General features: G+C 46.1%; 1 protein-coding gene across 1 annotated transcript; it reads right to left on the bottom strand.

Annotated features, from left to right (window-relative positions):
- Positions 1–12412: 12412 nt before the first annotated feature.
- Positions 12413–16641, bottom strand: LOC115111197 (T-box-containing protein TBX6L-like). Its single transcript, XM_029637059.2, has 9 exons — positions 16626–16641; positions 16189–16342; positions 15967–16069; positions 14081–14245; positions 13646–13792; positions 13495–13565; positions 13301–13389; positions 12976–13195; positions 12413–12848 (listed from the first exon to the last, which is right to left on the bottom strand). Exons 1-9 carry the CDS (start codon positions 16639–16641, stop codon positions 12413–12415), a joined length of 1401 nt encoding a protein of 466 aa, XP_029492919.1.
- Positions 16642–23588: the final 6947 nt, after the last annotated feature.

Raw genomic sequence — 23588 nt, 5'->3', positions numbered from 1 at the left:
ATAAACATACAAAAACCCCTAGACAATACAAAACAACACAAACCACCCTTGTCACACCCTGGCCTAACCAAATAATAAAGAAAAAAAGATATCTAATGTCAGGGAGTGACAGTGCCTTCGGAAAGTATTCAGACCCCTTGACGTATCACACATTTTGTTACGTTACAGCCGAATTCTAAAATGGATTAAATAAAATACTTGTCAGCAAACTACACACAATACCCCATACGTTTTTTTAAATGTATTAAAAAACAGAAATATCTTATTTACATAAGTATTCAGACCCTTTGTTATGAGACTTGAAATTGAGCTCAAGTGCATCCTGTTTCCATTGATCATCCTTGAGATGTTTCTACAACTTCATTGAAGTCCACCTGTGGTAAATTCAATTGATTGGGCATGATTTGTAAAAGCACACACCTGTCTATATACAGTCCCACACTTCAAGTGCATCTCAGAGCAAAAACCAAGCCATTAGGTCGAAGGAATTGTCCGTAGACCTCCGAGACAGAATTGTGTCGAGGCACAGATCTGGGGGAGGGTACCAAAACATATATGCAGCATTTAAGGTCCCCAAGAGCACAGTGGCCTCCATCATTCTTAAATGGAAGAAGTTTGGAACCACCAAGACTCCTCCTAAATCTGTCCCGTTTACCAAACTGAGCCATCGGGGGAGAAGGGCCTTGGTCAGGAAGGTGATCAAGAACCCGATGGTCACTGACAGAGCTCCAGAGTTTCTCTGGAAGGTTCTCCCATCTCCACAGAAGGACAACCATCTCTGTAGCACCCCACCAATCAGGACATTATGGTAGAGTGGACAGATGAAAATTTAACACACCTGCTCCCCATTCACACCTGAGACCTTGTAACACTAACGAGTCACATGACACCAGGGAGGGAAAATGGCTAATTGGGCCCAATTTGGATATTTTCACTAAGGGGTGTACTCACTTTTGTTGCCAGTGGTTTAGACATTAATGGCTGTGTGTTGGGTTATTTTGAGGGGACAGCAAATGTACACTGTTATACAAGCTGTACACTCACTACTTTACATTGTAGCAAAGTGTAATTTCTTCAGTGTTGTCACATGAAAAGATATACTCAAATATTTACAAAAATGTGAGGGGTTGTAGGGTTGTACGTTTCAGCCATCAACCATCCCCTCTGAGCCAAGGACCGGAAACTGCTTTGGAGCAGGAAAGTGGTCTACGTGAAGAACCTATGGAGGAGGTAACTCCCACTGCACAGGTCGACCAGCTTCCAGAGGCAGGCTCCGCTCACCCCTTAACTAATGGGAAATCGTCAAAGCACTCTAGACGGAGTGGGAGTTCGACCAGTGGATACCCCTTTGGAAGTGGCCATGGCAGCCGCCATTCACTAGCCCTCAGCGATTCACAGACCGCTGTCCTACAAGAGAGGATGAAACTATTAGCTTTGGATGAAATTGAGCGTCAGATTGAGGAGGAACGACAGGCTGATGAACGATGTCACCAATTGGATGTGCAGGCCCGTAGAGCTCTACAGGAAAGGGAATTCATTGCCAAGGACCTGGCACAGCAGCGACGGCACCGTCAATCCAGAAGGGAATTAGAGGAGGCACGGATGGTCTCATCCTTCCTGGAGAGGAACGAACAGGGAGTTGACCTGACCACCCCTCCACATGGACCTGAACTGTCTGCCTTTCTTTCCCAATCTGCCCCTCTGGTACAGCATGGCACACAGTCCCCGGACGCTCCGGGGTCAACAGCCAACACGGAGCACGGGAGACAGGCCGCTCCACCAACGCCCTCTATGCCAGTGACACAAGTTAGCATTCCTCCATCTGGACAAAGCATCACTCCTTCGCCTTTCCACCAATTACCAACCAAGGCAAATCGTTCCTTTTTGTCCAGGGCCAGGCCAGTCCTCAAACAACAGGTCGGAGGGCTCTCGCCCAATTCCGGCTGCCACAAATGGAGGGTCTGGGACAGTAGGGGACAGGCCCAATGAGGCCACAGTGGGCTCATCAGTAGTCCCGGGTTTATCCTTCACGCAACCAGAAGAGGGAGCCAACATTATGAAACTTCTAGTAGCCTCAGCCTATGGAATTCCCAGACCCAAACTGCCATACTTTGAAAATGGAAAGGAGAGTGAATTTGTCCTTTTGGAAATGGCATTGGAGAGCCTACTGGGTATTCACAGTCATCTGTCAGAACGCTACAAATACCAAGTACTAATGGATCATTTGCGGTTTCCCAGTGCATATACAGGCTGGCCCAATTCTTTATGCACTCCGCAACACCATACACTGCAGCTCTCCAGGCCCTGAAGGCGAGATATGGTGAGCCACGTCAGCTAGTCCAGAATGAACTAAACAACATCCTGAACACGTCTCCAATTAAAATGGGAGACCATGCTGCCTTCCAAGAATTCTCCCTGGCTGTCCAATCCCTGACCTCGATGCTCCAATCCGTTGAAGGAAAAGACGGGAACGAGCTGAAATGTGGCTCCCACGTGGACAGGCTTCTGAGCAAACTTCCACTGTACCTCAGAGACAGTTTTCATTGAACATTGTTTGAATAAGGGCATCCTGAAAGAGGGCTCGAGAAGCACCTATGCTCTCAGAGACCTGGCCGCATGGTTGGAGGTGAAGGCAAAGGCGAAGAGCATTGCTCACCAGGCCACAATCTCCGCCATAGCCACCGGGGGAAGGAAGGAGTTTGAACGCCAGCAGGGACAGAAAAGGCCAAATCCCACTACCATGTACTTAAATAGTGAGGCCGGGGAGGAACCCGGGAAGAAGACCCCCCTCAAGAGCAAGAACATCAAATTCCAGCATTACTGCCCATATTGCAATAGTAAGAGGCACTTCCTTGGCTCATGCCCCAGAGTAAAAAAGCTCACTCAAACTCAATTGAAGGCCTGGATCACTTCAGGCGAGCGATGCTACAAGTGTGCCCGTAGCCATAAGGTGGAGACCTGCACATTGAGGAAACCCTGCAACCGCTGTAAAGAAATCCATCTCACCGTGTTGCATGATCTAATTCCCCAAGCACAGAAGGAGCAGAGTATGCTCATGGTAGGAGCTGCAAAGGAGCTGTACCTCGACCAGCAGAACCGGTCTCCAAGGGTCATGTTGCAGGTGGTCAAGGTCACTCTGCAAAGTGAAGGGAGAAGCATTGATACATTCGCCGTTCTAGATGATGGGTCAGAAAGAACAATCATTCTCACAGCGGCCACCCGTCACCTTAACCTGGAAGGGACCCCCAAGACCCTTAATCTCAGAATGCTAAAGGTTACAGCAGAGCCTTTCATTTGGATAACATCATTTTACATTTACATTTAAGTCATTTAGCAGACGCTCTTATCCAGAGCGACTTACAAATTGGTGCATTCACCTTATGACATCCAGTGGAACAGCCACTTTACAATAGTGCATCTAAATCTTTTAAAGGGGGGGGTGAGAAGGATTACTTTATCCTATCCTAGGTATTCCTTAAAGAGGTGGGGTTTCAGGTGTCTCCGGAAGGTGGTGATTGACTCCGCTGTCCTGGCGTCGTGAGGGAGTTTGTTCCACCATTGGGGGGCCAGAGCAGCGAACAGTTTTGACTGGGCTGAGCGGGAACTGTACTTCCTCAGTGGTAGGGAGGCGAGCAGGCCAGAGGTGGATGAACGCAGTGCCCTTGTTTGGGTGTAGGGCCTGATCAGAGCCTGGAGGTACTGAGGTGCCGTTCCCCTCACAGCTCCGTAGGCAAGCACCATGGTCTTGTAGCGAGCTTCAACTGGAAGCCAGTGGAGAGAGCGGAGGAGCGGGGTGACGTGAGAGAACTTGGGAAGGTTGAACACCAGACGGGCTGCGGCGTTCTGGATGAGTTGTAGGGGTTTAATGGCACAGGCAGGGAGCCCAGCCAACAGCGAGTTGCAGTAATCCAGACGGGAGATGACAAGTGCCTGGATTAGGACCTGCGCCGCTTCCTGTGTGAGGCAGGGTCGTACTCTGCGGATGTTGTAGAGCATGAACCTACAGGAACGGGCCACCGCCTTGATGTTAGTTGAGAACGACAGGGTGTTGTCCAGGATCACGCCAAGGTTCTTAGCGCTCTGGGAGGAGGACACGATGGAGTTGTCAACCGTGATGGCGAGATCATGGAACGGGCAGTCCTTCCCCGGGAGGAAGAGCAGCTCCGTCTTGCCGAGGTTCAGCTTGAGGTGGTGATCCGTCATCCACACTGATATGTCTGCCAGACATGCAGAGATGCGATTCGCCACCTGGTCATCAGAAGGGGGAAAGGAGAAGATTAATTGTGTGTCGTCTGCATAGCAATGATAGGAGAGACCATGTGAGGTTATGACAGAGCCAAGTGACTTGGTGTATAGCGAGAATAGGAGAGGGCCTAGAACAGAGCCCTGGGGGACACCAGTGGTGAGAGCACGTGGTGAGGAGACAGATTCTCGCCACGTCATGTCGCACACATGATGTTATCCAAATGAAAGGCTCTGCTGTAACCTTTAGCATTTCACCTTCAGGAAACAGGGACGTGGCCTATAACATCACCAATGCCTTCACGGCAGATGGCTTGAATCTCGCAGAGCACTCCTGCCCGGTAAGTGTTCTACAGAAACAATATCCTCATCTACGAGGATTGCCTCTTCCTAACCTGGCCAGAGTAGCGCCACTTATCCTGATTGGGTCAGACCACCCACATCTCGTCACCCCGACTGAGCCTATACGAGCTGGACCAGAAGGAGGACCCATTGCTGTCCATACATCCTTGGGTTGGGCTGTGCAAGGTCCATCCCATCTACTTCTCTCCACCCAAGCTGTACAGTCACAGCAAGTCCTCTTCACCAGAAGCAATCCAGATGCAGCCACTGACCTCCTTCGGAATGTTGAGATGCTCTGGAAGATGGACACCTTCTCCAACTGGAAGCTACAGGAGGTCACTCGCTCGAAAAATGACTCCTATGCATTAGACCTCCTGGAGAAGAGCACCACCACCACTGAAATGGATGGCGTTCGCAGGTATGCAACCCCACTGCTACGGGTGCCCAACCATCCTCCTCTGGCAACCACGCCACGGGCTGTACTCCCACTACTGCGTGGAACGGAGCGAAACCTGGTGAAGAATCCTGAGCTTGCAGAAGTTCATAACCGAGAGATTCATAATCTTGTGAAGGCAGGCTACGTCACTGAAGTGACAGCTCATGAAGAGGGAAACGCACTCCGTGAATCCTGGTATCTCCCTCACCACGTTATCCAGCAACATGGTGGGAAGTATAGACTTGTCTTCAACTGTTCATTCCAAGCAGCTGGTCAAAGCCTGAATGACTGTCTACTCCCCGGACCAACCTTAGGTCCTTCCTTGCTCGGTGTCCTTCTCCGGTTCCGGCAGCACTCTACAGCCATCAGTGGAGACATCAAAGCCATGTTTCATCAGATTTGTTTCCTGCCTTCCGACACCACACTGCTCCGGTTCATATGGCGAGATATGGAACGAGATGCAGAGCCCACAATTTATGAATGGCAGGTACTCCCATTTGGCACCACCTGCAGTCCTTGCTGTGCCATATACGCTCTGCAGAGACACGCACGGGAGCATCCCGACAGTGACCCAGAAGTATTGGATTCAGTGGAAAATGCCTTCTATGTGGATAACTGCTTACAAAGCATCCACGGCTGAAGCGAAATCACTCCTTGATAAAGTACGGAATCTCCTGTCCAAAGGGGGATTTGAGGTCCGACAGTGGGCTAGTAACAGAGCGGAGGTTATCCAGCACCTCCCGCCACAAGCTAGGTCCAGTAGCAGTGAACTATGGCTAACGCAGTCTGGTGCTAACCCAGAAGAGCCCACTCTAGGACTGAGGTGGAGCTGCATACCGGATACCCTGGGGTATAAGCACCGCTCATCCCCGAGTACCGAAACCCCCACTCTGCGCACCATCTATCGGACCCTGGCCAGTCAATACGATCCCCTTGGGTATATCCTGCCATACACAACACGGGCCAAAGTCTTAGTCCAGGACCTGTGGCAGACCAAGAGGGACTGGGATGAACCAATCCACCCGGCTGACCTAGTGGAACGATGGATCTTTTGGGAAATGGAGTAAACGGAGCTCTCTGATGTCCAAATGCCAAGATGTTATGTACCATCCTGTGCTGACCAACTGGGATCATGCCTGGAACTGCATGTGTTCTGTGACGCTTCGGAGCGAGCCTATGGGGCGGTTTCCTATCTTAGAGTGGAGGATAAGGCAGGCCACACCCATGTCTCCTTTGTCATGGCCAGGTCCAGGGTCGCACCCAAGAAGCAGTTGTCAATGCCTAGGCTGGAACTCAGTGCTGCCCTTTCCGGAGCCCAGTTGGCCTCTACCTTCGAGCCGAGCTCACCTTGTCAATCCAACGGGTCATCTACTGGAGTGATTCGACCACTGTATTGACCTGGCTCAAGTCGGAGTCCTGCAGGTATAAGGTGTTCGTCGGAACTCGCATCGCGAAATCCAAGACCTAACAGAAGTCCAGGACTGGAGGTATGTTGATAGCATAAACAATCCTGCTGATGACATTACTAGAGGTAAAACCCTTAAGGAATTGGCTAAACCCCATCGCTGGAGCTTGGGACCACCATTCTTGTCCCAACCAGAGAACGAGTGGCCGACAGCCCCCAGGCGTGCGGACCCTCCGCAACCAACTGAAGCTCATGAGTTAAGGAAGTCCGCCCAATGCTACAGCATTTCTACGGAACCAACAATGGTTCTCCCTGACCTAACACAATCCCAAACACTGCCGGATCTGATCGTCGCCACAGACCAGACCTCAGATGGGGTGGCTTCTATACCCACCTCCCTCGCGGCAGAGGCACTACTCCTCCAGCAAGCACAAGCAGTTAGCTTCCCTGAGGAGTTAAAAGCTCTGAAAGCCGGTAGGGAAGTGGCTAAGGACAGCCGTCTTCTCTCTCTTGCCCCAGAATATGATCCAATCCTTGGTGTGATCAGAGTCGGAGGGAGGCTGCGCCAAGCAGAGGTTTTGGACCCAGATGCTATCCACCCAATTATCATTGACTCCAGACACCCTCTTACCAGGCTCCTCATCAAGAGTTATGATGAGAGGCTTCTCCACCCAGGGCCAGAGAGGGTCTATGGGGAGATGAGGCGGAAGTACTGGATAATTGGAGGACGAGGAGCCATTCGTAAGCACCAATACGCCTGCGTAGAATGTCAGAGATGGCGGGCCGGAGCTATGGTGCCCAAAATGGCAGATTTACCCCCTTCTCGCTTGCACCTCCTTAAACCACCCTTCTGGTCAACAGGAGTAGATTGCTTTGGCCCCTTGATGATCAAGTTAGGTCGTCGTGTGGAAAAGCGCTGGGGCATTCTATTCAAGTGTTTGACAACCAGATGTGTCCACCTGGACCTACTGGAGAGTTTGGATACGGAAGCCTTCCTCATGGCCCTACGGCGGTTTATCTCCCGACGGGGGAAACCCTACGAGATCCTGGCTGACAGAGGTACGAACTTCAAGGCAGGAGAAGCCAGGTTGGAGGAAGCCTTCCAAGCCTTGGAACCCAGCCTACAGGATCAGCTGATGGACCAACAAATCTCATTCAAATTTAACCCTCCAGGCGCTCCTCATTTTGGAGGAACATGGGAGCGAGAGATCAAATCTGTAAAGACGGCCTTACGAGTCGTCCTGGGGGACCAAACTGTCACTGAAACTGTCTTGAGGACCGTCCTGATAGAGGTGGAAGGGATTCTGAACTCCAAACCCTTGTGATATCTCTCTGCAGACATCGCTGACCCCGATCCGGTTACACCGAATATGCTCTTGATGGGACGCCGAGATGCGTCACTTCCTCAAGCCATGTATGCTGATACCAACCTCGTAGGCAGAAGCCGGTGGCGACACAGCCAAATCTTAGCTGACCATTTTTGGGCCCGATTCATTCGGGATTACCTACCAAGTCTACAGCACAGAGGGAAATGGCGGAGAGAAATGGCCAGCCTGGAAACTGGCCAAGTAGTAATGATGGTGGACCCTCAGCTGCCTCGAGCCTCCTGGCCGGTGGGCCGTATAACTAAGACCATGCCTGGGATCGATGGTCGTGTTCGATCAGTGGAGATCCAGGTGAAGAACCGGACATATATCCGGCCAGTTGCCCGACTGATTCCTCTCCCTGAGATGACAGAGGACGGGGAGCAATGAGCCTTTTTTGAGGAGTGTGGAATTTAACAAATTTCCGGGGTGGCTGTAGAAAAGGCCCATGGAGTTGGTGGAATAATCCTTTAATTCATTGCCATTTACTCAGCTGGGCCCGGGGCGCTTTAATTAGGTCAGGTGGAAATGTCCGACAGATCTCAACTCCATAAAAGGAGGAAATGGCCATCGCCTGATCTCGCTGCTTTCTCTTCCTTAACTCCATCTGATCCAGAAGTTCTGTGCGTCCATGAATCCACGTAAATCGACCGACTTTTACCTTTCATCTGAATTATCTGTGGCGATCGGGAGAGTGGGCCATTCAGTTACTGTTAATAGTTATTACCACGGAGCGCGGCTTGGAGCGCAGCTTCAAACATATTGTGTAATGTGAATTGTCAATGATCACGGCCCTACGGCTCCTCATAGGCCAATTATGCAATCAATATGGTTCATGTGTATTGAAATTAATTATATGGACACATGAAGACAATTGAAAGAGTGAAATGAGAAACGTCATTGTTTGCTAACTGATTGACTTTGATCATGGGGATTATAGATTGTATAACCATTCACTGTTTGTATTCTTTCATGATTTATGATAAATAGTTATGAGCCTAAATGACTCGCGGATGATTACTATTGACTTCTTAATGAACTGGACTGTTGAATTCCCTAACTTATGTTAATAATGAATGATGTGATTTGATCTTTGATTATGAATTTGATTGGATACATGTTATTTTTTTCCTTTGTGATGCAGCACAGACTACTCAGTAAATATACCACTTTATGGTTAAAGGAATTCCTGCCTCAGTCTCATCCATTCCTCTGTCACCTGACACGTGACCACCTGTTCACCTTCACTGTCAGTCATCCTACCTGTCCAGCTACCCACACAGATTCCAATAATCTTTCAGGGGTGTACTCACTTTTGTGATATACTGTATGTTGCTTGCTGCTCTGTGATATTTGTTGTAAAATGAGAACTGGGGGAGTAATAGTTATGCCACACTAGTTCACTCAGCTTTCTACTTTGCACACCCAGTGAACTTTACCGTGAATCCAAGTTCACATCTGATGATAGTCTGGTTATTGAACCTTCAACATTGTATTTTGGCATCCAAGTTCATTGTAATAAATTGTGAGTATTGAGGCGTTCTAAAAGCAGTATTTGTTTCTAATTCTGGTAGCTGTGCATACGGGTGCAAATGTCTGTGGGACATCTGTCTTCTTGGTTTGGGGACTTTTGATAGCCATGTCCGGTCCTGACAAAAAAACTGGATATGAGGAATTGGGCAGCGGGGGGGAGACTGTATTGTCCACAGTCAGCCATAGCCCAAACCATTTCCCACCCTCAAGTACCAACAGTCTGCTGACTCAGCGACTCCTAGAATGAAGGATAGATAATGGAATATGCTTCTGGAGCATCTCTACTATGCAGACCAGCTTCAGACCAGAGAATATTAGCTCAAATAGATGTGTTACAGTGATCTTCTCTACCACCACATCAAGTAATCAGTAATGCCTGGGGTGAATCTCTCCACTGACATGACTCACTGGGATGGGAGAACATATTATATTTTCCTCCTGACACCCACACTGTCAGATAAGGTAAACAAGATGTGCATCATGCATGCATCAGCTGGGTGGAGTGAGTATTCATCAAAGGAGGAGGGTGGGAGAAAGGGAGGCAAAGATTTGTCCCACTAATATCCCAAATGAGCATACTAATGAATTGAGCTGACTAAAAGCCCTTGGAGCATTGTCCCTGGAGGACGACTCCCACCCTCCCTCCCCAGCTTTACGGCAGTCATTAGCAGCTGACATCCTTGAAGAGGGGCCATCAGGCTACTTTGTGCTCGCTGCTGTGAAAGGGAGACAACTGCCCCGCCCATTTTCATGCTCTTTAACGCTCGTTCAGAGGGAGAAAGATGGCCATGGCATGTTTTATTAGTGGGAAAACATCAGCAGGGAAAGTCACTCCCCTGGCCAGAGGCACAATAGTGCAGGGTCTTTAAGGCATGCTGGGCCAAAGGAAACTAGAGTGTGGTCCTCGTTACATTAGGTAAACAAAGGGAAAATACAAACACTTCTGTAGGCTCTGGGGATCTTCAAAAGTGCAGAGACAGATCTATTGTAATGAGTACATAGATGTGAAAAAGGTTATGGGGCGTTGATCAAGTTACTGATCCATCCTTAATTACATCCTATCAAACTGGCCTTGCATTATAGGAAGTCATAGATTGTGACCTCAATTTTACACCAGCAATAATCAAATCCGAGAGGATTGAACTCAGGAAACAGCCGGCGGTAAAGTGTTAACTATTAGTCTTCTACCCTGAATCACAAGTCAAATTGATCAAGGCCCGGATTCAATTCAAGGTGTGTTATAGCGCCGCGCACTACTTCTAAAAGGTAATTTACGCTTGAGCCGACATGCGTAGCATTTACCATGAATGCTATGTTCAAGAACATTGGAGGAAATACCTTTAAAAGGCACCGTGTCTGCTGTCTAGTGTCCTGCGCTATAATTAAGCAATATGTCCCGAGGGGGTGTGGTATATGGCCAATATACCACGTCTAAGGGCTGTTCTTAGCCGTGGTATATTGGCAATATACCATAAACCCCTGAGGTGCCTTATTGCTATTTAAACTGGTTACCAACGCAATCAGAGCAGTAAATATACGTTGTCATATCCGTGGTATTGGGTCTGATATATGCTATATAGACAAAAGTATGTGGACACCTCTTCAAATTAGTGGATTCACCTATTTCAGTCACACCAATTGCTGACAAGTGTATACAATAGAGCACACAGCCATGCAATCTCCATAGAGAAACATTGGCAGTAGAATGGCCCTTACTGAAGAGCGCAGTGACTTTCAACGGGGCACCGTCATAGGATGCCACCTTTCCAACAAGTCCGTTAGTCAAATTTCTGCCCTGCTAGAGTTCTCCCGGTAAACTTTAAGTGCTGCTATTGTAAAGTGCCTAGGAGCAACGACGGCTCAGCCGCAAAGTGATAGGCCACACAAGAGCACAGAGCAGGACCGCCGAGTGCTGAAGCATGTAGCGTGTAAAAATAGTTTGCCGGATGCCAGGAGAAAGTTACCTGCCCGAATGCATAGTGCCAACTGCAAAGTTTGGTGGAGGAGGAATAATGGTCTGGGACTGTTTTTCATGGATCGGGCTAGGCCCCTTCGTTCCAGTGAAGGGAAATATTAATGTTACAGCATAAAATGACATTCTAAATGATTTTGTGCTTCCAACTTTGTGGCAAGGGAAGGCCCTTTCCTGTTTCAGAATGTAAATGCCCCCGTGCACAAAGTAAGGTCCATACAGAAATGGTTTTTCGAGATTGATGTGGAGGAACTTGACTGGCCTGCACAGAGCCCTGACCTCAACCCCATCCAACACCTTTGGGATGAATTGGAATGCCTACTGTGAGCCAGTCCTAATAGCCCAACATCAGTGCCTGACCTCACTAATGATCTTGTGGCTGAATGGGAGCAAGTCCCAGCAGCAATGTTCCAACATCTAGTGGAAAGCCTTCCCAGAAGAGTGGAGGCTGTTATAGCAACTCCATATTAATGCCCATGATTTTGGAATAAGATGTTCAACAAGCAGGTGTCCACATACGTTTGGTCATGTAGTGTACCACGGCTGTCGACTCACCCAGTTTATAATGCTCCTTCGATTGAATCCCGCCACCAAGTAAATTAATACTTTTGCTTTGAAAAAAACTGTGGAAAAACACGTTGACTTGTTGATTCTTTAATTACATACAGCTCCCATTACAATCTCATTAAAGCAATTTATTACACACAAAATGTTTATTTTTCGACAAAAACATTTGAATAAATGAAATCAAAACAAAATAAATAGACAATTCAATGATAAACATATAATTGGGTAGGAACATATTCATTTTTCAGGCCTAAAGCCAGCTGTGATTTCAGACGAGTCAACAGCACTACTCTGGTGGTCATTCTAAAGCATATTGTCTCTGTTCCACTCCATTATCATTTTTGCTTGCTGATGTTTCTTCAGACCCAGGTCCTTCTCCCTCAGCCTCAGCATGCAGTAGCATGGCCATGAGCTCTGGGTGTGATGCTGGACTTGGGACAGACCTCTAGGGGAAACACAGGTATGACAGCATAGTAGCATTTATGAGGTCTCACTGAGTCACCTGTGAGACTGCAGTCCTTCTCTTTTGGGAGAAACTGTGAGGAAATGGTTCACCAGCATGAGTAGGAGAAGAGTGGGTACTGGCTCCACTCAGCCACGTTGCCATGGTGATATCCGTGGTGCACAGCCGGGGTACTGTAGTCAGTGGGTAGGTGGTGAGGGGGAGGGTACTGGGTATGGCTGGGGCCGCTCCACTGGCCCAGGGTCTTCTCTGTGCCATAAGGGCTGTAGATGTGGTGGCTGAGGACCCCTGGCTTGCCTGCTTGGGCCATGTTGAGCACACCTGTGTAGTCCGGATGATGTCCTGCAAGGGGCTGCGGGCCACAGGGAGATGGTGTAATCTCATGAACAGAGGGCTTGGGGGCCTCATGCTCTGGGACTGTGGCTACATCAGGGACTCTGGACTCAAAGCTGGCCCGTCCAGAACCGCCATTGCTGCTGCCCAGGTTGGAGGAGGGAGATGGAGACCTCCCGTATTTATGGAACCTGAAAAGAGAGAAGGCAGGGTGGTGGTCAGTGTTGTCTGCTTTGATGACAATGTGGCAGTGAGTTTTCCTTCCTACAGGCAGCAGGATGAACATTACTGACATAGGCAGCATGCTGTGGTGCCTACCTGTTTGGCTGGTATGAAGCTGGGTCTGGTACTAGCTGCTCTGCATTGTACATGTCCCTGACGCCGGGTCCAGGGGGTGTGTCTGTCTGGCCGTGGTGTCCATGCTCCCTCTCAGGCCCCCAAGGGGAGTAGTGCTCCTCTTTCACCACTTCCTCCTCTTTTCTCTCAGTGAGTTCTGCCCGCTCCCCTTCGTATCCCTCATATGATGACATGTGTAAGCCTGCAAAACATACATGACATCAGACCCACTGAGCCCAGAGAATAACAACCTCTACATGAAGGGATGAGTAGTTTGGTCACTAAACTAACTGGTGAAAGCCAATACTTGAAGGGCTGTCCTCATATGAGTCTTTGCTTAGATAATCCATTTCCTTTGTTTTTTTCTCTGTTGAGGCTGGGATTCTGTTAGCATGCCTGCAGAGGAAAATACAACAGGATCATTAGTACACATATTCAAGGCAAACAGAAAATAGAAAAGAAAGAGTGAAATAGAAAAGTAATGATAACAATTCTAGCTACTTTTTTGTATTAGTTCCTTCGTCTCGGAAGCCTTTCGCAAATGGGTTGTGGTCAATCTTCAGCTTTGTTATCTAGGGGAAAAAGAGTTGGTTTTAAGCATATAAAATAAAGGGTAGTGCCCTCCTGTGCCAGTGACTGCAGTGAGACTGACCTTAGTGTTCTGGTAAGCGGTGACCGAGGTGAAGGTGGTCTCAGAGAAGGTGAAGGTCTGGAAGACACTCCAGCATACACTGTACATGTCGTCTGCCTGGACAATGTGGAAGCGCGGCTGATAGCAGTGCATGGAATGCAAAATGATCTGAAAGAGAGAGATGCACAGTTAGTTTAGTCACTGGAACAATGACAACAGTTAATGTCATCAAAGTAAAATAATTTGCCAATGCTCTATAGAGTAAGTATTATTATATATATATTTATTATTATTATTATTATTATTATTATTATATAATATTATTAGTATATTATATTTATTATTATATATATATTTATTATTATATATATAATATTATTATTATTAGTATTATATATATTATTATATATATATATAATAATATTATTATTACAGAGCTTGACAATGCTTTCTTACATGGCCATGTTGGTCCAGAGTGTTGTTGGTGAGCTTGAGCTTGAGGAAGGACACTGACTGTTTCATCCAGTGGCTCCCAGGGGCCGGAGAGTCTGGGTGCAGGTACGTACGACAAGGAGGCTGCGGCTCCGCCTTCCCAGTCACTTCCCATTTCTCCTTATTCCACTGGAAGGAGACAGAAGTAAACAGCTTAACATAAAGTTAATATGTCATATAAAGGGGGGCAGGGGTGATTTTCAGAGGATCCCTGTCTAACCTTGAGGCTAAAAGAGAGTGATACTTTCAGTTGCACCACCCACAGAGGCAAACAGCAGGGGATATAACAACAGGAAGAGATCATGCCCGGGCCGCCCCCAGGTGTTGAGGGTAGGCAACAACATCTCCACCCCGCTGATCCTCAACACTGGGGCCCCACAAGGGTGCGTTCTGAGCCCTCTCCTGTACTCCCTGTTCACCCACGACTGCGTGGCCACGCACGCCTCCAACTCAATCATCAAGTTTGCGGACGACACAACAGTGGTAGGCTTGATTACCAACAACGACGAGACGGCCTACAGGGAGGAGGTGAGGGCCCTCGGAGTGTGGTGTCAGGAAAATAACCTCACACTCAACGTCAACAAAACTAAGGAGATGATTGTGGACTTCAGGAAACAGCAGAGGGAACACCCCCCTATCCACATCGATGGAACAGTAGTGGAGAGGGTAGTAAGTTTTAAGTTCCTCGGCATACACATCACAGACAAACTGAATTGGTCCACTCACACAGACAGCATCGTCAACCTCAGGAGGCTGAAGGAATTCGGCTTGTCACCAAAAGCACTCACAAACTTCTACAGAGGCACAATCGAGAGCATCCTGGCGGGCTGTATCACCGCCTGGTACGGCAACTGCTCCGCCCACAACCGTAAGGCTCTCCAGAGGGTAGTGAGGTCTGCACAACGCATCACCGGGGGCAAACTACCTGCCCTCTAGGACACCTACACCACCCGATGTTACAGGAAGGCCATAAAGATCATCAAGGACAACAACCACCCGAGCCACTGCCTGTTCACCCCGCTATCATCCAGAAGGCGAGGTCAGTACAGGTGCATCAAAGCTGGGACCGAGAGACTGAAAAACAGCTTCTATCTCAAGGCCATCAGACTGTTAAACAGCCACCACTAACATTGAGTGGCTGCTGCCAACACACTGACACAACTCCAGCCACTTTAATAATGGGAATTGATGTGAAATTATGTAAAATATATCACTAGCCACTTTAAACAATGCTACCTAATATAATGTTACATACCCTACATTATTCATCTCATATGCATACGTATATACTGTACTCTATATCATCTACTGCATCCTTACGTAATACATGTATCACTAGCCACTTTAACTATGCCACTTTGTTTACATACTCATCTCATATGTATATACTGTACTCGATACCATCTACTGTATCTTGCCTATGCTGCTCTGTACCATCACTCATTCATATATCTTTATGTACATCTTCTTTATCCCCTTACACTGTGTATAAGACAGTAGTTTTGGAATTGTTAGTTAGATTACTTGTTGGTTATTACTGCATTGTCGGAACTAGAAGCACAAGCATTTCGCTACACTCGCATTAACATCTGCTAACCATGTGTATGTGACAAATAAAATTTGATTTGATTTGATGACCAATGTCAGAGGGGTGATTAGCAAAGACTGAAGTGGAGCTGGGTCTCGTATGACCATTGAAGAACATCTATTGCTAATGTTTGCTAATGTCACAATTGTTTGATACAAGCCAGGGATGTGTCATTTCTAAATGAACATTTTCCGATGATGATTTTGCTCATATGAAAGGCAATGGATATGTATTCAAGTGTAAACATGCAAAAGGTTGTTACCTTATACCTGAAACCATCCACAGGTACCATGTCAACCAACAAGATGTACTTGGAACATGGAATTAGTCCAGAAAGGTTGATTTTACAGTGTGGAAACATTCTCCTGCGAAATTCAAGAATAATCATTACAGTCCACAGAAAGTGCAATTTCTTGAAGCATTGTCAATCAAGTACATTGAAATTGATAATGGCAGATAGAGTTTGAAGTTGTGGTTATCTTACCTGCCTGGTTTAGTGATAATCATCTCTGTTCCTATTTCATGGAAGGACTTCCAGAGTTCTGGGTTCTCCAGAGTCATCTTGATGTTGCCTTGGCGATAAGCATCGGGACCACCGGGAATAGACGACGACGGAGTACTAAAGTTGGACTTCATGTCTAGGATGTAGAAACAATTATTAAGAACCAGTCAAAAGCTCAAACTGATGGAGGACTATCTGACCAAGATAAGAACTGAATAGGCTGTGATAGAGGAATATTTCACATACACAGACTACTGATATAGACAATGAGAGCTTATGCCTTGTGAGAGCTTATGCCTTGTGAGAGCTTATGCCTTGTGAGAGCTTATGCCTTGTGAGAGCTTATGCCTTGTGAGATGTCCATTGGGAATCCAAGGTAGGTTTGATGACAAAAAAAGAGCTTGAGGATCAACACTCACCTCTGATGGACTGCATTCTTCAGACGAGTTGGTGGAACAAGGAGAGGTGCGCCAAAAATATAATGAATATCAGAAAACTGTTTTAGTGCTTTCCAAAGTAGAAACCACAGTTAACAGTCCCTCCTTGGTGCTGCACATCGGTCTTGAGCTTTCAGCATATTCCACTGGTGCCAGAAGCATATATTGAGTGGTCGTAGGTCCAATGGTGTTTGAACAGCAATCACTTGGGGCTCTCTAGAACTGTTGAACTGGAGGATGGGACTTTTAAGGGGAGCCCAGGAGTGGGAGTCGCCTGAAGAGCCATTCCCAGGCTTTGAAGTGGCACAACGATGTCCCACTATGATTGGAGGGTTGTGGAAATCAAAGGGACTTAACAGAGCCTTGATACCTTCCCCACAGGAAGGGTGACAGAGGAAACACATCTTTATTAACTGCTAAGAGACTTTAAAACAAATATGGATGGGCTTCCCCACTGGAGAACAGGGCCTACAGCGGCACCAAAATCTGTGTAATTGTCATTTACACAGATGTAACCACACACAGAAAGCCTATTTAGTGTCCTCATGCAATGTGGTAAAATAGCCATAATATATTTACAAAGAACATTATTATGCAATGTGGTAAAATAGCCATAATAGCTAATAAGAGCTCGGAGAGGTGATCCATTTCAAACTTGATCAACCCTCACAACATAGAACATTTGAGTCACAATCCTTAATAGTTTTTTTTTTTTTTTTTGCCAAAAAACACTTTGCTTGCTATACTGCTGAGGGATGAGGCTGGAGAAATGTAACCATTCTAAAATTCATAGATGGAGCTATTAATGCAAGGAGTGACAGACTATGAGATCAACATGATCGTTTTGAACATATGTTGAATCTATATTTATTTACAAAGAACATTGTTTACAAACAATGGTGTAATCTTATATTTTGGGTTTCGATAGGATAAAACAGGTTGAGGCAAGTTCTATTATTCAAGAATGAATTGGGTATATAAAGTTGAAGTCGGATGTTTACATACACCTTAGCCAAATACATTTAAACTCAGTTTTTCACAATTCCTGACATTTAATCCTAGTAAAAATTCCCTGTTTTAGGTCAGTTAGGATCACCACTTTATTTTAAGAATATGAAATGTCAGAATAATAGTAGAGGGAATTATTTATTTCAGCTTTTACTTCTGTCATCACATTCCCAGTGAAGTATACATACACTCAATTAGTATTTGCTAACATTGCCTTTACATTGTTTAACTTGGGTCAAATGTTTTGGGTAGCATTCCACAAGCTTCCTGTCACGCCCTGGCCTTAGTATTCTGTGTTTTCTTTATTATTTTGGTTAGGCCAGGGTGTGACATGGGTGATTTATGTGTCTTGTCTTGTCTAGGGGTTTATTAGATTTATGGGGTTGTGTTTAGTAGAGTTGTCTAGGAAAGTCTATTGTTGCCTGGAGTGGTTCTCAATCAGAGGCAGGTGTTTATCGTTGTCTCTGATTGGGAACCATATTTAGGCAGCCATATTCTGTGGGTATTTTGTGGGTAGTTGTCTCCTGTGTCAGTGTTTGTACCACACGGGACTGTTTCAGGTTTTCAGGTTTCTTGTTTTTTTGTAGTTCATGTATAGTTTCTAGTTATTAAAGAACCATGAACTTCAACAACGCTGCGTTTTGGTCCTCCTCTCCTTCCCAGGAAGAATCCTGTTACACTTCCCACAATAAATTGGGTGAATTTTGATCCATTCCTGCAGACAGAGCTGGTGTAACTGAGTCACACTTTTTCAGTTCGGCCCACAAATGTTCTACAGGATTGAGGTCAGTGCTTTGTGATGGCCACTCCAATACCTTGACTTTGTCCATTTGGAAGACCCATTTGCGACCAAGCTTTAGCTTCCTGACTGATGTCTTGAGATGTTGCTTCAATATATCCACATAATTTCCCTTCCTCACGATGCCATCTATTTTGTGAAGTGCGCCAGTCCCTCCTGCAGCAAAGCACCCCCACAACATGATGCTGCCACCTCCGTGCTTCATGTTTGGGATGGTGTTCTTTGACTTGCAAGCCTCCCCCTTTTTACTCCAAACATAATGATGGTCATTATGGCCAAACAGTTGTATTTTGGTTTCATCAGACCAGAGGACATTTCTCCAAAAAGTACGATCTTTGTCCCCATGTGCAATTGCAAACTGTAGTCCGGCTTTTTTATGGCAGTTCTGGAGCAGTGGCTTCTTCCTTGCTGAGCGGCCTTTCAGGTTATGTCGATATAGGACTTGTTTTACTGTGGATATAGACACTTTTGTACCGGTTTCCTCCAGTATCTTCACACGGTCCTTTGCTGTTGTTCTGGGATTGATTTGCACTTTTTGCACCAAAGGACGTTCATCTCTAGGAGACAGAACGCTTCTCCTTCCTGAGAGGTATGACGGCTGCGTGGTCCCATGGTGTTTATACTTGCGTACTATTGTTTGTACAGATGAATGTGGTACCTTCAGGCGTCCTGAAATTGCTCCCAAGGATGTAGCAGACTTGTGGAGGTCTACAATTTTTTGGCTGATTTCTTTTGAATTTCCCATGATGTCAAGCAAAGAGGCACTGAGTTTGAAGGTAGGCCTTGAAATACATACACAGGTACACTGTCACGGACGTCCTCCTCTTCATCTGAAGAGGAGAGGCGAGAAGGATCGGAGGACCAAAATGTGGCGTGGTGTGTGTTCATGATGAATATTTAATAAAAGAAAGCACTGAACACTGAATACAAACTATACAAAAAACAATAAACAAATAACGACCGTGAAGCTATAAATGAGACCTGTGCTGACACAAGCAACTAACATAGACAATCACCCACAAACAAACAGTGCAACCCAGGCTACCTAAGTATGATTCTCAATCAGAGACAACTAATGACACCTGCCTCTGATTGAGAACCATACAAATCCCCAAATCATAGAAAAACAAACAGACTGCCCACCCCAACTCACGCCCTGACCATACTAAATAAATACAAAACAAATGAAATAAAGGTCAGAACGTGACAGTACTCCCCCAAAGGTGCGGACTCCGGACGCAAAACCTTAACCTATAGGGGAGGGTCTGGGTGGGCGTCTGTCCGCGGTGGCGGCTCTGGCGCGGAACGTGGACCCCACTTCACCATAGTCTTAGTCCGCCTGCGTGGCTTCCTAACCACGGCGACCCTTCTAAATGACCCCACTGGACAGAGGGGCAGATCCTGGCTGAATGGCGGCTCTGGCAGAACCTGGCTGAATGGCGGCTCTGGCAGATCCTGGCTGAATGGCGGCTCTGGCAGATCCATACACCTCCAACTGATTCAAATGATGTCAATTAGCCTATCAGAAGCTTCTAATTCATGACATCATTTTCTGGAATTTTCCAGGCTGTTTAAATGGCACAGTCAACTTAGTAAACTTCTGATCCACTGGACTTGTGATACAGTGAGTTATAAGTGAAATAACCTGTCTGTAAACAATTGTTGGAAAAATGACTTGTGTCATGCACAAAGTAATGTCCTAACCGACTTGCCAAAACTAGAGTTTGTTAACAAGAAATTTGTGGAGTGGTTGAAAAACAAGTTTTAATGACTCCAACCTAAGTGTATGTAAACTTCCGTCTTCAACTGTATTATTGATTGAAATTACCATTGAACAGCAGTAACTATTGCCAATTGTCCCTTTACATTTGTTCAATGATGATCAAAATGGGGTTTGCTGAATGAACAACATACATCACTTTCCCCAACAATAAAATTAAAGAAATGATATACGAATTTGATTCATTCTTACAAAACAGCTATAACACTACTAAAACACACAGGTCATATATGATATTGGTTGAATCAATGACTTAATCTTGACCAAACATGGTCTCTGGCATATCCAGTTTTCCAATCCGAGAAAGTGAGGAGTGTGTGAGGGACCAATAAACCCATAATGGTGTGATAACTTTAATACCCGTATCTTTCTCTAGGTGAGTCTAACCTGGGGTTGGCCAGGTTGGGTGTTGGGGCTGCAAGCAGTGCCTTGGGGGTTGTGTATTGGGGTGTCTAGAGAGGACAATGCTCCGATAGATAATCTCATTAGGGCAGTTTCCCCTGCAGGCCCAAGTTTCTCCATGCGGAAAGGCACTGTATGGGCCAGCAATTAACAATCAGTTAGCACCACAGGCAAGACACCACAGACTGAAAGAGACAGAGGGAGAGAGAGATAAAGACCGGGCAAAACCTCCCTGCCAATCCGAAGGAGCCCTCCCTCCCACAATCATCATCGTCCAGGCAAATCCACAAGTGTCCATAGGCTAGATGTCTCCTCCTCTATCCACCTCTGTTACTATAGGCTAAACAAATGCTAAACTTTAAATGGAAAACCATTCACAGCACTTCAGCAGGGTTCCTCCATGGTTCATCTCCACTTCCTCTGGCACTTAAAAGTACCTCAAATACCCTCAATAGATCTAAAAACTTTACTCAGGTAGAGTTCGAATTTAGAAATAATGTCTCTCTCTCAGATTTGTCTGACAAAACCAGGCAGTTTTCAAACAATCCCTATACAATTAGTCAGTATCTTTCATTGTATGCTTATGTGTACATATTGAATACAGTACCTCCAGTGGTAGCATTGCATGTTCCAAGTTTCCATAGTATTATTGTGATATCTATTGTCTTTGTAATTTGCTCCCGTGAATATCAAACATTTCCTTTGTAAATGGCTGTATCAAACCAGGAAACATCCAGTAGTTGAACAGGCCTCAGGAGAGGTTTTACAACTAGAAAGCTTGGCCTGTGAGGATATTGACTGGCTAGTTTAAAGAGCCCGTGTTGAGTCGGCGTATATTACTCCCATTACTCCAACAGACCCACTCAGAGAACAGCATTTGATTTTCACACCACATGTTCTAACATTAATTCGAAAAGGCTATTCTGGAGGGAAAAAAAGACATATGTTTCCACCAATCTCCCTGCAGAGACGACCAGCCTGCTAGCAGCACTATGAGCTTTAGGAAGTGTGATGTGGTTTCATTCTCCTGATATGTGAAACCAATTGTTGCTGAGGAGTTATTAAATCACAGATTCAGTGTTACTCTCCACACCTAGCACTTGTGAGGGAAAATGCATATTCCCAGGGCTACTTGAGCCGGCTCCCCCTCGTAAGCTTTCCAGCAGGGGCTTTACTACCAGTCGCCCAGCATCAGTCCCCTCAGAGCCATGTCATGGGATATCAAAACAAGGAGGGCACAGCTCTTTGTGATTAAAAGAGTGTGACTATTTCAGGAAATGGAGAAGAGACATATTTTGATGTTGAATCGTTTTAAGTCGTCACTGTTGAAAGGCTTAGAGCAGAGATGGGCAACTGGTGGCTCGCGGGCAAAAGGCACTCGGATGAATTCCCTCCCAACCACAAAATAAATGAGTGGGCCCCTCATGAAAAGTTCATTATGTTTTGTGGCCCCCATCAAAGTTGCCCATCTCTGGCTTACAGGGAAGTCTAATGTGAGCATGTCAATGTCAGAGCTAAGGTGTACATTTCAGCAGCGGCAATCCCATTACGCAGTGAAGATGGAGGTGACAGGTGTGATAGCCAGGCTGCTGTATGTGGCAGAGGACACAGGCCAGAGTCAGGGTGGCAGGTCTACTGTTATATTTTACAGCTGCTGCCGTCTGCTTTATTTAGACTTGGGCAACACATCAGGGGAATTGCGGCCTTGCCGATAATGACTGAGTTAAGAACTGGTGAAGCTAACTATAATCACAACATGAAGTGACCCAAAGAGTCATCAATCAATCTCTATGAATGATTTCAGTCAACACTGAAGCACTGGGTTGTAGATATGACAAACAAAGTATATTCCCAACATACCAATATATGAAGAGGAATAAACACCATCTGCCAAAACTCTCTGGACACTGGATGTAATAAAGCTGTTGAAAGTGATACCATTGCCAGGGGTGGCAGGTAGCCTAGCGGTTAGAGTGTTGGGCCAGTAACTGAAAGGTCGCTAGATCGAATCCCCGAGCTGACAAGGTAAAAATCTGTCGTTCTGCCCCTGAACAAGGCAGTTAACCCACTGTTCCTAGGCCGTCATTGTAAATAAGAATTTGTTCTTAACTGACTTGCTTAGTTAAATGAAAAATAAAATAAATACATTGCCAAAGCTGACATGGCATAGAGATTAAGGGATGCCAAACACTAGATTTACAGTATTTAAAAATTAACTTAGTTGCTCAGTTTGTGTCAATAGTGTAGCTAATGTGTCCTGACTGTTCTCCCACACAGATGAGTCTACTAGGGCACATCCTCCCTGCAAAGCATTTGCCCACAGTGGTGTCTATGGCGGGGCCGCTGTCCAGGCCTCCGTGTCTACTCACTGATCACCTTTACCACTGATGCTCTACCTCCCAGGTGTCAGTCTCTAGATCCCCTTGTGCTCAATTGTTAACAGCTGCCAATACACAGCCGGGACGATGGATCAGACGACTCTCCTCCAGCCCAATAAAGAGCCCCTGCAGTAGGCCGATGAGAAATCTCACACCTTCGGCCCACATTAGCTATGCAGCATGCCCTTTTGATGCCTTAATTGGTCACTTTGATGGGTTTGTATAGGTAGCAGTCGAGGCTGAAGACAGCCTGATGTCAGTGGCGCTCCAAGCCCTTTGCCTTCTGGTACATAACCTCAAACATGAGAAAGACTTGTCATGAGAAATGGTTAAACCTGACAATAGAGCCATTACATAGTTATTTTGTGGTTGTTAGCTGACCATTTAATCTCGTGCTGTAAATCATTTTTTTAGCTATAAACAATAATGACAGTGCATAACTACAGTGTTTTCAGAAAGTATTCCCACTCCTTGACTTTTTCCACATTTGGTTGAGTTACAGCCTGAATTTAAAATGGATTACATTTAGATGTTGTGTCACTGGCCTTTTATTTTTTTAATTTTTTTTACCTTTATTT

Source organism: Oncorhynchus nerka, linkage group LG27 (assembly GCF_034236695.1).
Source record: "Oncorhynchus nerka isolate Pitt River linkage group LG27, Oner_Uvic_2.0, whole genome shotgun sequence".
NCBI classification, from domain to species: domain Eukaryota; kingdom Metazoa; phylum Chordata; class Actinopteri; order Salmoniformes; family Salmonidae; genus Oncorhynchus; species Oncorhynchus nerka.
This window is presented reverse-complemented; position numbering and strand designations above follow the sequence as displayed.